The following is a 14,975-nucleotide window of genomic DNA, read 5'->3' as shown; positions in this document are numbered from 1 at the left end:
CTGCCTTCTCTACCAAGCTAGCCTTATTAGTGTTAAATCTAACAGAGGATACTGCCAAGGAAATACTCTTAAACACAGGGAATGGATATTAGAAAGTAGATTTTGTTTACAAAAAGAATTCTGCAGTAGTGAGGCCGGATATAATAAGCTGTGACACTAAGTGACAGGCCAGGATGACTAGTGCTGTTCTTTGTACCCAGTGAAGCCCACCGCTGCAGGCCTCCCTGATTTTGTGGAACAATGGATATAAAGCTATGTTTTGCCCAATTCTACTCAACCACTCGTACCAAGGTCCCTGTGTCCCAGCTGGACGCTAACAGACACACAGCTGGAATGTGTCTGGCTCACCTGGGATTTAATATTGATAAAATAGGTATTAGAATGACAAGAAAGTGTTTAAACTTTGATGAATGCCTATAAATTGCTGCACGCATTACTATTACTTGCAATATCTCTTTCTTGTTGTACTGTAATATTTAAATGGTTGTATTGTGAGCCTCTGTGGCTGTATGGATGAATGTAGGAGAAGGATGTTAATTTATGAGAAGAGCTGTTTTTCTACGGAAATTGTTACTCATCCCAAAAAAGGAGACCCATCCCTACCAGACAGGCTATGGTTAGATCTTACAGCTGGAAACTCCTTACACTTGGCTTGAGAAACAGTCAACAAAAGGTTTACACTGAGAGCCTTATTGTTGTTCTGCTCTCCTCCTCATGAAGATGAGTCATGCAAGTAGACTTCTCCCATCAGTGGAGTATGCAGCTCAGAGCACATGGCAGGAGGGGGTTAAAAACCCCAAATCAAAGGAATTTTGGGTCTCCATGCTCCTTGGAATCTGGAGGGAGGAAATGGTATTTCTAGGCATAAGCAAGAGATCCCCAGCTGCTTAGCCTGTGTTAGCCCTAAAAGACAAATAGAGCTGTTGGTTATAGAAGCCTATATTACCTTTTGAAACCTAGGACCATAAATCATTCTTGTGCATATGTTTGCTTGCATTAACCTTGTAAATAATTCTCCAGTTTCCTTTTCCTAGTCAATAAATCTTCATACACTTTTCTATAGGATTGGCTACAGGCATTGTCTTTGATGTGAGCCTAAAGCACAACTGACCTGGGGTAAGTGGGATTAGAAGTAACCTGAATATTGCTGTGATTCTTGGTGTAAGGGGCCATCTATCACAGAGATATGCTCACCTGGCTGGCAAGACAGACCAGAGTACCCAAGGCGACCGTCTGAGGCTCTGTGTTAAAGCTGTTAATGTGCCAGAGGAGTTTGCACTTGATGCAGATAGTTGGCGAAATCTAAGTTTAAAATACACAGCCAGTTTGGGTTGTGCCGTGGGTTTTAACAGTCTGCCCTGAGGTTGGTACTCACACTTTTGCTTTGCTGTTAGGAGCATCACTGCTATGTCCTGTCCCAATTCTTCTCAACCAGAGCTTGTCTTCTTGGGCCTTTCCATGGGTCCCCACTGTCACGACTGCCCATTCAAAATAAACCTACTCAGAGAATGATGGCACAAAGTGGAACCCATATAAGAGGTAGATATTCTAGTAGTAAAAATATTACCAATGTCATTCAAGGCACTATAAACTGAGAAACCAGTCATGGTGAAAATTGTCCATTATCCTGCATATACTGGGAGTATATACACCTGCTAAAGGCCAGTCTGGTTTGTGTGGCTCAGTTTTTATCAAGATAAATTTGGAAAACTTTACAGAGTGTAGATTTCCTCTAATCTATCTTGCAGCTCAAAGGATGAAGCTGGCCAGGGCCAGGGCCAGCTCTAGCCATTTCGCTGCCCCATGCTCCACCGGAGCCGTGGGACCAGTGGACCCTCCGCAGGCATGCCTGCGGGAGCTCCACCGGAGCTGCCTGTTGCCCTCCCGGCAACCAGCAGAGCACCCCCCGCAGCGTGCCGCCCCAAGCAAGCACTTGGCGCTCTGGGGCCTGGAGCCGGCCCTGGCCAGAGCAGCAGGGAAAAGCACATTTATTTCTTCATAGTGGGTGATCACTCAACTTTATACAACCCCTCCCCAAACTGGCTGCTAGCTAATTCAGCACCATGTGCAAGCTGAGGAATCTGTTTGCCAGACACGATTGTTTGTATGTTTATCACTGCTGATCCCATCCACAGACTGCAGCACCATAGCAATTAATTGATGCAGGGTAAGCTAAGAAGAAGCAACTTGAGAGAGAGAGAGAGATCCTTTTTCCCCTTCCAAGTACACTCTCTTTATTATGTTTTCTCCTAATGTTTTGATGACTTGCTTTTTCCCTTCATGCTATGGTAATGGTGCTGAATGCTGATGAGAGAAAAACAGGTGGAATCCATGGCAGTTATTATTTTGGTACCAAACCCTGTATTTTTCAGGGATCAGCTGGGTATTTTGGAGGTACTGGTGGGAACACCATGTCAGCTCTTTAATACCTGCTCCCCTCAATCAAGAATAGGGTCATTTATTTGCATATTGTCAATAAGGGGAAATACTCCTCTTGCTTACACAGCTGTATTTTTTTTCTTTTAGGTATTTCATCCTTTTTAAGGCTTATGTTAATGTTAGGTTTTTATAACATCTTAACTGTAGCTTTACTCTTTTTATCTTCCCAATTTCAATTAACTGTTCTAAGTAACTGACAACATGGAATATAAAACATTCCTGCAACAATGTAAGACTAACAGCAATTACGTTGATTTACTCTGGACCATGTTAAGTTCAGGGAGTGGGATAAAGAGACAAGAGTTTAAAACTTCTTTCACACTGATGTAATAAATTTAGTACATTGCTTTAAAGTTAGGGCAAAATAGCTGGTAACTGAAAGTAAAGAAAAAAGTTGTTTTGTTTTCCACTGTGATGGAAAACAATAGATTATGGGAAAGTTCTTCAGAAGGTGATCAGAGGAAAAGTTCACCAGCATCTATCATGAACTGTGTCTCTGTGGCCTGCTGGGATAGGAGGGAGGGACATAAAGGTGTCAGCAGTAGAGCTGATACAGTAAATCACAGTAGCGCTAGTTAAGTGTAATGGCAACCTAGTGTAACTGCCGTCAGAGTTCTGTTTCTTTTTGGAGGTTGTACTCAGGACATGTCCCCTCTTTGTGACCTCAATCCTGGGGAAGAATGTTGTGCATTGGTCTTTCCTTTTTCGTTGGCAAGGACTAATCTCTTAGCAGGTTAATAAAAGGTGAAAAGAGCAATGGCCCTAGGGATCACCAAAATAAATCGATGGTACCTCATAATCTGCATTTTACTTTGCAAAGATTTTCATGTCTCCCCATCTGCATGCTCTGATTTTTCTTTTGCCCTCTAAATGTATTGATAATAAGCACATGCCAGCCACTGCTAAAAAAAGAAACATATACAACACTAAGCAAAACAATAGGACAACAAAATAAAACATGATCTTATAATGTAATTTTTTTAGGAGACTGTAGTTTCATGCTGTAAAAAATACATTTCCCTGTATTTCTACATGGTTGAAGTTTGAAATCTTTTCAAAAATAGGTGTCTAATAAGTTAATTTGAATGACCAATACCATCCCAGCTCCAACCATAGTAAAGGTTCCCATAAAAATATCACAAATCTGATCCATTTAATTTCACACAATGAGCAAAAAGGTCATGAGATGCTATTAATTTAAACTATTTGGTGATAGACTAATGAACTTTTTCCTTTAACTACTAGATTTATAAAGCATGGACTATCTTGTCTACTGTGCTAGAAGCAGCATCATTATCATCAATAATGTATGTTTAATCTGATGACATTGTGTAGTGAAAGAACTACAATCTGTACATTACATGGCCAATTCTGGCAAATGCCTGGAACCTGGGGTAACATATAGGACTAAAACATCTGAATTCTAACTGGCATCATCTCTAAGCACATACATGCTTCTCCCCACTTTCCTCCCAACTCCTTGAAATCTTTTCTTACGAGAAGTAGGAATAATCCACAGAAGGGAGCAAGTAAGCTACAAAGTGGCTATTGCCAGATCAGGTATATATGCCCATTATTATGTGGAGGGTGGGCCCTGCCTGCTATGCCCCTTATAAAATCATGGATATATTATTTTTACATAAGAGAGAAAAACTTTAATATTAATATCTCCAGCCCATTGTAGAATCTAGCCTGTAATGCATTAAACCACCTCCATTCTTTCCGATAGAATGCAGTTCAGTTGTTAAGCCACAGTGTGCACTGTATAAATACAAACATTATTATGAAAAACATACCTTATCCTTCCGCTTTCTGTCACCCAATTGGGTCAGGAAACCAAGTAAATGTGGGAAATGATTTAAAATCAATGAAACCACAAGTCCACAAAAGGATTTTTGCCTGCTGATAATTTATGGATAATAAGAAATACAGTGTACTTCTGAGACACGTATCTATTAGAACACATCAAAATAGACTATAACTCTCTTTGCAGTATAGAAGAGATAGCTTGGTACTAACAAAAATTCTGCTGATTGTGATTCTCTGTGCAGACTGCTTTTTGGGTATTGGTCCTGCTTTGAGCAGGAGATTGGACTAGATGATCTCTTGAGGTCCCTTCCAACCCTAATAATAATGTATGAAATCAGGCCAGAGCAAGCTTCAGAATCAGAGAGCACAAAGGTGTGTTAAAACTTTCTTTGCACATATACACATCCTTCCCCATGCTAAAGAGCATGAAGCTTTCCTAGGCCATAGTTAAGGATCTGGGCTCAGGAATCGATACTGATCTTGCTATCCATCAGCTTCCATTGATCTTGACATTGTTGACTTGCCTGCTACCCTAATGGGTGCAAAGGGGGCTGCCCTTAGGTGGCTTTGTTGTTCTCTCTCAAGGGACCCTCAGTTTTGGAATTTTATTCCCTCTTTGATCCAAAAAAGCTCCAAAATATTTGACCCTCAGGGGATGCTATAAAGCCCACCTCTTTAGCAAAAGTCTGTGGTGGGAGGAGTGCAATAAGGGACGGTATTTGTGGGTCAGATGGGATAGCACATTGTCCAGACTTGTGTTCAGCTTTGGTTAGTTGTTTTCTAATGCTGGGGCAAGAGGAAGCTGCTGGTGTTATCTTTTATGTCCTTGTAATTTTAAGTGCATCAAAGATGGTTAGAGCACAAGAGAGACACTTTCGTTTTTAAATTGGTTATAAATTAACATAACTAAATAAAATCAGATAATCCCTAGGGCCTATAAGGTACACATTGGTTTAAGGTACTAAAATTGCAAAAAAAGACACAAGCAGATCAATAATGCGGATACTCATAAAATGATACTAAGAAAAGGAGCTTACAATACTCCTTATTAATTGAATATACTTAATATATTAGCTGCTCATACTGCAACTAAAAGGGCAGTTGTAAAATTCCATTAAAACGGTAGGTTTTTCGTAACACTGAAATATTTGTAACTCTGAACAAAACGTTATGGTTGTTCTTTCAAATGTTTACAACTGAACATTGACTTAATACAGTTTTGAAACTTCACTGTGCAGAAGAAAAATGCTGCTTTTAACCATCTTTATTTAAATGAAACAAGCACAGAAACAGTTTCCTTAGTTTGACAAATATTTTTTTAAACTTCCCAGCCCCCCCCCCCATCCTTTTTTTTAAGTAGTTTACATTTAACATAGTACTGGATCCGATTGTGGAGTTTTGTTTTATTTTTTTGTCTCTGCTGCTGCCTGATTCTGTATTTCCAGTTCCAAATGAGGTGTGTGGTTGGCCGGTCAGTTTGTAACTCTGCTGTTCAGAACTTTGAGGTTTTACTGTACTGTGTAGGGTGACCACACTGTCCGTTTTGGCCAGGACACTCCCTTTTTTAAGCCTTGTTCCAGCCGTCCTGACTTTTTTGGCAAAAGTGGGTATTTGCCCCCTTGATCAGTTGGCAAGAGCAAAGGGGAGAAATGCCCACTTTAGTAAAAGAGTGGGATGTGGAGGAACATGTGGGGGGAGCAGCGCTGCCAGCCCTATGCACTGGGGGGATGCTGGGCTCCAGTGGGGGGCAAGCAGGACTGGGGCAAGCAGCAATGCCAGCTCCAGCCTTTGAGAAATATGGTCACCCTACCTAGTATGTGCATCACTGCTTTCCCAAGCCATGCCTGTCCCCTGCATGGGGAGAGGGGATCAGGAGAAAGGCTCAGGCCAGCCCTGCATGGTGTCCCATTTTCCCTTTGGGAAATGTGGTCACCCTAGTACCATGTCATCCTACAAAAGTGTCCGCCAGATTTTATATATTTTAATCTGAAACTCATTAAAAACTGTCTGTGCTGCTCTAATTCTTTGGTTGGAGACAGATTTGTGAAATATTTTATCTTTAACCCACCCACGAAGTTACATTCATTTACATAACTTAATGAAGGCTGCATTATTCATCAAACTTCTCATATAACATTTTTCATATGACATTATTAAACAAGCTAGGCAAGCCAGCATAATAATGAACCTTCTCTAAACTTGCTGCCAGTTATGTTCCCTTACTCCTAATCTATCACTCTAATGGTTGCAACTAATAAACTTTAAGAATCTTTGCCACTAATCTGTATATGTTTTGCAGTGCATTCTGGATGTATAGCCTGACATAGAGAATTTACAATAGAGACCACCTGGCAAACAAAACTCTTTATATTAACAAATGCTATCCAAAGCTACCAACCCCATCTTTATTACGGGGGGGGGGGGTCCTTTACATTAACACAGAGCCTTTTATCCTAACGTGTTTTGCAGCCAGGAATAACTGTAACCACTTCTAGGGTGAAACACTATCTTTTAAACAGTGCACACCACAATACACCAAAACCAATATTTGTGATCATCTTTTCATGTCTGAAACATTGCCAGAATATTCATGGATTAAAGTTGAGTTTAAACCTCTTTGACATTTCGTTCTTTTTTGTGCTTTCAAACTTTTTCCCTAACTTACATTTAGGGGCTGCACATAAGCTAAACATAACATCATATTAGCCTCATCTGACAATGTTAATTAATATCAGGTGTGTATTAAAGCAAACATTTTCAAATCTGGTTCTCTGCAGTTAGGCTCCTAAAGCCATATTTAGGAAGTAAAAATGGCCTGATTTTACAGAGGTATTGAGCACTATAGTTCCCGTTGAAATCAATAGTAATTGCAAAGTCTCAGCACTTTTGAAAATCTGGTGTTATTTAGAAGCTGAAATACAGATTTAGGGGGCTAATTTAGGCATCCAGGTTTACAAATGTTGACTTAAATCCACTGTGATAGAATCCTCAAATGGTGTCCCTCCTGATGAATGGTGCCAATGAGTAAAATTTTCAAAAGTACAAAAATCTCGTTTTCACAAGTGACTTAGGTACTTGAGTACATTTTTTTTCTCTAAATTGCTACGTATTTTTTCCAGTACTTCTCATAAAACACTCCAAGTCATCAAAGGGAGTAATATAAAAAAAGTGCTGCAGATAGAAACTAACATGCAAAGCAGAACAACCTTCTATCAAAATGTGATCTCTCAAAGGCTAGAAAGAAATTCCTAGAAAAATTCTAAACAAAGTACAGGATGTTGAAAATAAAAAGTTTTAAGTGTTCTGGGCTGTTCAGTTGTTTTATGTTTTTTAAAACAAATTAGAAAGTAAAATTTCTTTCTACTATTCAGCTGATAAAAATATTCTGACCCTTGTATAATTTCACGAAGACAAATGGCAATCAATAGGCTGAAATATTCTTTCCATCAATCAAACAATAACCCTATTTTCCCCAATTCAGTTTTCAGAATTCATTACATTAGGTTTGTGCAGTTGTTGCTTATTCATAGAGTCGTTACTTTTAAATTAAGCATTATCCATCTATATAAGCAGTGGTGGTGTAGCTGTGTTGGTCCTGCGATACTGAAGAGACAAGCTGGATGAGATAATACATCTTGTTTTGAACCAATTTCTGTTGATATTACCTCACCCACCTTGTCTTGCTAATTTCCCATCTATGACCTTAAGTTAAAAAGATTTCTGCATTTCAATCAGAAATCAGTTCAATATGTTCTTTAATGTCATATTTAATCAGGAATTAACCTTCATATAACATAACAGCAAATTTCAAAAATATGACATTTGACATGCTGTGAAACTGAGTAAGTTTGACTTTAAACAGGTTAAAGACAGGTGCTTCTAGTAGTCCATGTTACATCTAGAAAAACAGCAAGCACAGCCTTCCATTGAAAGATCAGAGTGCAACATGTTTGATCATCTGCATTTTTAAAAGGTGTACACAGCGCAAAATGTTCAAAAATGACTAGTAAATGTAGGTGCCTAACTTGAGACTCTTTAAAAGGGTCTGATTTTTATAAAGGGCTGAGCACCTGCTCTCTGAATCAGGTCCCTTTAATGAATTAGGCATTCAAAAGCACTAACACTTTAGAAAATTTTGGATAAAAATTTCAAAAGTACCTTATGGTTTTGAAAATGGGATTTTGGCTTTTTTTTTTTTTAAATTACCCTTCGGCCCTACTGTTTAGTTACAATGCTAAAATTATTTGGAGCAGACCCTCAGCTAGTTTATATTGTCACAATTTACCTCAGCTGAGAATCTGGCCCAAGTTCTCTGGACAGATCCTGACGTAGTAAGACAGCGATGTCATTTTATCTCCAAAAACAAATTGCTGCAGTATGGCCCAAACCTGGCCAACAGTGAGAGAGAAAGGAACATTACTATGCTGCAAGTGCAATCTTGGACTTACACTAGGATATAGCCATGTATTCTCCAAACATAGCAACCATAAGCACTGAAATTGTTATAGATTAGAGCAGTCTGTATGGCTGACACTTCATTTAAGAGATTGGGAGCAAGTGCAGTTACTGTTTAAACCCCATGTAAGAATAATATCACAGTCTAGTTTTTAAAAAAAGACCTAATTTCCAAAATATTTAATCTCTTTTTCTATTTGCAGACTATTGTAATGTAAAGATTAGCAGGACTCTAATAGTGCTATTTAAAAACATAGGACTAGCCTTTGCATTACATAAGGTTGCAGATGATGTGTAAAGTGTTTGCAATCAAAGGGCTAAATCTCTTTTATGCCAAGGCCACTTTACATCACTCTGGCAGTGTGAAAGGGCCTAAAGTAAGTATAAATTGTCAAGTGGTGTAAATAGCAATCAGACCCAGAGAGTTCACACAGGAACAGTGATCTTAAGATTGGGCAAACTACCTCTCAAAAGTCTTGGCAAAGAGTGATTTTTATATAAAGCAGAGCTTTGCAATGAGACAATATAGGCAATGTTTATGTCTAGAACAAAAATCACTTTTAATCTGTGATCTGGAAGAAAAAAAGCTATTATAACATGTTGATTGTGCTTAACATGTTGCCCTAGAAATCACTAATGCTAAAAATCAAAATACTAGATGGCAAAAGCTTTTATGCTGAATAGAAACATTCATGACTTTTAATTGCCATTATTTGATAAGTGGAACACTTGCAGGCATTGGCAATTTAGAATTTTCTCCACAACCCCCTGAAACCCTCTCCAAGATCAGGACTAAGAGAAAAGGATCACCTAGGAATTGTTCAATATAAGGAGTAACCCAAATGCCAATGAAGTTTGCTTTATGTGTATGGTGCTAGCAGTGTATGTAGCACTAGTGTGACAGTTCACCTTTTCCAATATTGGTGCAGCCTGCTAAGCTTTTTTGGTCACATGTCAACCCTGCTTCTGTTCTAAAATTTAAAATTAAGTTAGCCAAGGTTGAGGGAGAGTCATGCCAAGCCCACTCTCTCTCCTCCCCCAACACTCTACTAGTACACGTGATAGGGCCTGATTCACTGCTAACTGAATTTGTATTTTGCTTTTTATTTTTTGTTCTAAGAAATGCCAGAATTATTAACAGCAAACCCCATCCTTCCTGTAACAACACTTCATTACAGCATTTACAGTTGTAATCTAAACCATTGAGAGAGAGAGAGAGAGAGAGAGAGACCTACCAGGTAGCAAGCTTGTTTGCAGTAACCCTTGGTTAAGGGCACCTTCAGTCAGAAAGATATATTATTGTCTATGACAATATTCAGTGGGCTGTTGGTGCAGGTTAAAAGGAGCTAAAGACATTTTATTCTTGACTTTTGTTCTGGTCTCTGCCTACACAGCTAGGAGGCTGAGCTTGGTTGTGGTTTAGGCAATATCAGGGTCGGCTCTACAGTTTGCGCTGCCCCAAGCAGGGTGCCAAATTGCCGCCACAAGCGGTGGGGGCAGTCTGTGCACCACTAGGGCGGCAAGCGTGTTTTCTCAGCTGCAGCAGCTTCTATGTTTATCTGAAGCTGCCGTGGACCTCTAAACATAGAAGCTACTGCCGAATTGCCACCACTGTGGAAACGTGCCTACCACGCTCAAGGCACACAGACTGCCCCTGCCGCGGCAATTTGGCACACTGCTTGGGGGCAAAACAACAGGGACTGCCGCCCCAAGCACCAGCTTGGAATGCTGGTGCCTGGAGCTGGCCCTGGGCAACATGGTAAACCAAGACTAAACAAACTATGTCTCAAATTTAGATGCATGGTTACTATATACGGTAGGAAAATGACCTGCATTATTATTTTCTCTCACTCCCTAAGGATTTTAGTCAGCTATATAGAGGGTGGGCTTTCTAAGAGGATGACAGAATTGTCCAAGAGTTGGAATTTGAGATGTTATAGGATTAGTCATCCTGCTTGAGAGTCTTAGTTGCATTTATTAAAGTTGGCTTGGTTAAGCCTCAGTATCTTTAACAAGTGAACTGTTTTGACTCCAATTGGAGTCTTCTCATTACAGTTGAGTGCAGGAAAAATTGAGGCTAAAATGCAAGAGAATCCCTCCAGTTGATAGTATTGGGGAGGGGAAGCCACCACACCCAAACAAGAATTCAAATTCTTGTTTATACCACCCAGCAGCCAAGTCAGTATATGCAAAAAGTGAGCTAGAGCGATATTTGGAGCAAAGCATCTTCAAAAATAAAAAAAAAAGTTTATTTTAAGTCATAATAATCCATAAACTTTGAACACAAACACAGTATCAAAAAGTAATCTGAAAACATTCTCCTGGCTTAAATATAAGCCACATGTGTATTTTGGTCACAGGATGTGCAGTTAAGTCCCATGGTTTCACGCTTGTTAAAAGGTCTCTGAATACATACACTGTCCTTAAACTCCTTCAAAACGCTAAAATTGACAAGCTTTCAATAAGATTCTTAAATAAGAGGGAAACATTGTTTCTATAGAAATAAGTTATAATTATGGACCACACTGACCCATAATTGTAGTGCTTGAACAACACATCAACCAAACTTACGACATTTAGTAGATTTTAAAAAATATTTAAAAAATACATAAATAACTATTATACATTTACAAGTTAAATATAGAAACCTAAGTCCAATATTAAATAAAAAGCTATGTGTACTTTAAATGCTATAGAAATTTCATCCAGAAGTAACCTGTGACCTCAGATTTGGCCATTGAAACCTATGAATTTGGTAGGCAGGTTGTCCACTGGATACACTATGGGGCCAGTTTTCATTGTAGGAGGTCCATTTAACAGCTGCCAGTCACAATTCCGAGCCAACTCCACAGTAAATATTTTGAGAAGGATTTTTGCAAACTCTTTACCCACACAGCTTCTCAAGCCTCCTCCAAAAGGGATGAAACTGAACCTGGAGGAATCTTCCGGAGAGGGAGACATGAAGCGGTCAGGGTCAAATTCATCCTTGTTGGTGAAGAGGTCTGCAACATCGTGTGTATCACAGATACTGTAGATAACATTCCAACCTTTAGGAATCTGGTAACCCTGTTAAAAAAAGTTAGGAAATTAAAATATGTGAAGACTTCAGTGTAGAGGCAAATGAATGTCAAGATTTTACAGAGAAATAAAAATCCCTGTACATATTGTCAGTTTGACTTACTTTCAGATAAATTGCTATGGGGGAGGGGGGGAGAGAAAGCAGCCACTACAGCCTGTGAAGGGATTTAAACAGAAGCAAAAGCCAGCTTACATTTAACTCAAAAGTCTTGAGTGCAACTCGAAATCCTCCAGGAACCGGTGGACTCAGCCTGAGGGTCTCTTTGATGACACAGCCTGTGTACTTCAGCTGTTCCAAGACTTCTATATCCAGTTGTTTGTCATCTTGGTTCATGCTGCACAATAAACCCTAGGAAAAGAACATGGTTAACATAAGACTATGCACATAAATGTCAGGCTGCAGTTTGTGTTAGCCGGACACTGCATTGCCATCAGTAATGGAGTACAAACTAGTCATCAAGCTTCCAGTCATCACAAGGGCTTCCCAAACAAGCCTCAATCATTGCAAATCTTATTTTTCCAAATGGAAGAGTCAGCTCTTCCTGGTTAAATTGTCTTAAGGGGCATTAACTTTGCTTAATTAAGAGATTTAGTCTCTAGTCTGTTAGAGTTAATACACTCCCTTCTCAAGAAGGAGGAACAAACAGTAAACTGAATGTAGAGGAATTTTAACTTCCACAGAGAAGATACCCACCTTCATTTGTAGCTCCTTTCTCACTTTTTGCAGAACAGCCCGGTGAAGTCCTAAGAAGGTGATTAGAGATGTGGCAGCACTGGCCGTGGTTTCATGCCCTCCAAACAGAAGTTCTGTTGCCGATTCTTTTAGCTCCTGAGACAAAGAGCAGGATGTTCGGGGTTCACAGACACACACTATTGTTTTAGGTACTTGAGACCAAATTCATGTCCTTCTCCTCCGCTGCACAAATGCCCTTCTAAAAACTGCACTGCCAGTAAAGCAGAGAGGAAAGTCCGCATTTAAATGCCACCAGTGATTAGCGATATTCCTAGGCTCCACATCTACAGGCCGCGTTTTAATATAAAGTCACAGAAAGACACAGGTGGGAGTGGGAAGACGAGCAGAGACTCCTTTTCCGGGAAGGGATTTTGGAGAACCGATGGCTTAGGGAGGGATTGCCCTGGCTTTGCACACCTCATGTTGTGCCGTACAGACTGAGCGCAAGGGGGAAAAGCACCGAGGGGGGTTTCGGTCGCTCTGCCAGCAGGATGTGCCCTGGGAGGCCAGGATCCGGGGCGGCTGCGGCAGAACTCCGGTAGCTCCAGAACCGGGGCTGCCGAGGTACGGGAGGGACTGGAGCATCTTCCTCAGCTCTGGGGGGGGGGGGGAGTGGAGACCACTCATGGGTCGCCATAGTCAGAAATCCTGGCCCTGAAGCTGTTCCCAACTGAGGAAAGAACTTGCCGCCCTGATCTTCCTTCTCCCGAACTCCGCACTGAGAGGGGAGCAGATACTTAGGGCCCGATCCTGCTCCCATCACATCAACAGGAGCGATGTTAGAGTTTAAAGGATGCAAAAATCAGGCCTTTGGTTGGGGCAACGCAGCGGTCCCCATGGCAGGGCAGCCAGCGCCCGCGGGCATCTCACCTGCATGTTCAGCGGCTCCCCGTTGTCCTGCGTGTGCTCCATTAGCAGCTGCAGCGCGTCCTTACAGCAGCCCGCCGGCTGCTTACGGGCCATCTTCGCCCGGATGTTCTCCTCGATCTTGCAGTGGATGAAGTTCCGCGCCCGCAGGCCCTGGGGTGGAGAAGGGAGCCAGAGGGCGGCGGGTCATCCCGCTGCCAGGCCGTCCCCACAGGCCGTGCCAACCCCCTGGGAGCACACTCTCATACACTACACCCCCCACCCCCAATTCCAGCTGCCATAGCCGGGCACCTAGTGCCAGCCCCCCGAGCCAGGGCTGCCCCGCGCGGCATCGCCCCCCGGAGGTGCCTGGGACCCCCCACCCCAGAGCTAGCCCCGATCGCAGGCGGGAGGGTTACCCGGTAGAGCCCGCTGAAGGGCACATCGATGGGCAGGGAGAAGAGGTTGCGGATCATCTCCTCGAAGGCCTCCACCAGCTGCTGCTCGCTGTTCTGGTCCGTGTGACGCGGCTCGAAGCCCAGCAGGATCCTCATGGCGATGCGGAACATGAGGCGCTTCACTTCGGGATAAACCAGCAGGCAGGAGCCGCCGCTGCGCAGCCAGCTAGCCAAGCAGGCGTTCACCTCCTCCTGGATGCCGGGGACGTAGTGCTGCAGGGCCTCCCGGGAGAAAGCCTTCATGATCACCTGCGGGAGAAGGGGGAGGCTCAGGACACAGCCCCCCCGCGTCGCCCCAGGGGAAGAGCGCGCCGGAGCCGCAGCTCAGCCCGGCTGCACAGGGGAGCGCACCCTAGCCCCAGCCGCACAAAGGAAGGCGCCGCTCCCGGAGCTTTGAGAGCGCACAGGCTGCAGCCTCGGCCGGATGCAAACCAGGGAGCTGCAGCCCAGCCCGCAGGGCAAGTGGGGGAAAGGGAGTGGGGCCTCGCGGTACCTTTCTGCGGTGCTTGTGCTGCCCGTCGTGCAGGTTGGAGAGGCAGCCGGACCCCAGGATAGTGCGCACGGACGCCGGCCACTGCACAGACACCAGGCGATGTTCCCCGAGCAGGATGTGCCGGACGTTCTCGGCCCCCATCACCCGCACGGTGGGGCGCCCGAAGAGGTGGGTCTTATAGATAAACCCATATTTCCGACGCTTCATCTGGAGAAACTTCCGCCGCTGGAGGGAGAGAAGGGCAGTGACAGCGGGGATCCAGACCAGTAGCCTGCCCGCCCGCCTCCGCGGCTAGCGCTGCCCTGCTCTGGATACCTGGAGCTCAGCGCACCCAGGAGGCGCGACTCCTGCTACTCTCAACCTGATCCCGCAGAAGGAGGAGCCGGCTCCCCGAATCAGCCCTGGCTAATCTGGGGGGGGAAGGCTGCCCCTTCCCAAAGCCGGGCGGGGGCAGGGAGAGCATCTCGGGCCTTACCTGCAGCACCAGTTGCAGCGTCTCCCCGAAGAAGGGGAGCCCCATGGTGCCTGGGGGCAGCGGGAGGCTGCAGCCGGGCTCCCGGCCTCTCACACAGTACAGATGCCACAGCTTCACCGCGGCCAGGAAGAGCAGCAGAGGTAGCAGGACGGTGCACAGGGTGCTGGCCAGCAAGGTGGAGAAGCCCAT

General features: G+C 43.3%; 1 protein-coding gene across 1 annotated transcript; it reads right to left on the bottom strand.

The window, feature by feature from the left end:
- Positions 1-11,391: 11,391 nt before the first annotated feature.
- LOC115654967 (cytochrome P450 26A1) lies at positions 11,392-14,975 on the bottom strand. Its single transcript, XM_030569898.1, has 7 exons — positions 14,787-14,975; positions 14,312-14,536; positions 13,780-14,067; positions 13,385-13,534; positions 12,476-12,610; positions 11,975-12,130; positions 11,392-11,769 (listed from the first exon to the last, which is right to left on the bottom strand). The coding sequence occupies exons 1-7, from the start codon at positions 14,973-14,975 to the stop codon at positions 11,428-11,430; spliced, it is 1,485 nt and encodes a 494-aa protein (XP_030425758.1). The 3' UTR covers positions 11,392-11,427.

The sequence above is a fragment of the Gopherus evgoodei genome, chromosome 7, assembly GCF_007399415.2.
Source record: "Gopherus evgoodei ecotype Sinaloan lineage chromosome 7, rGopEvg1_v1.p, whole genome shotgun sequence".
Lineage (NCBI taxonomy): Eukaryota > Metazoa > Chordata > Testudines > Testudinidae > Gopherus > Gopherus evgoodei.
Note: the sequence above shows the minus strand (reverse complement) of the source record. Positions and strands in the feature narration are given on the sequence as shown.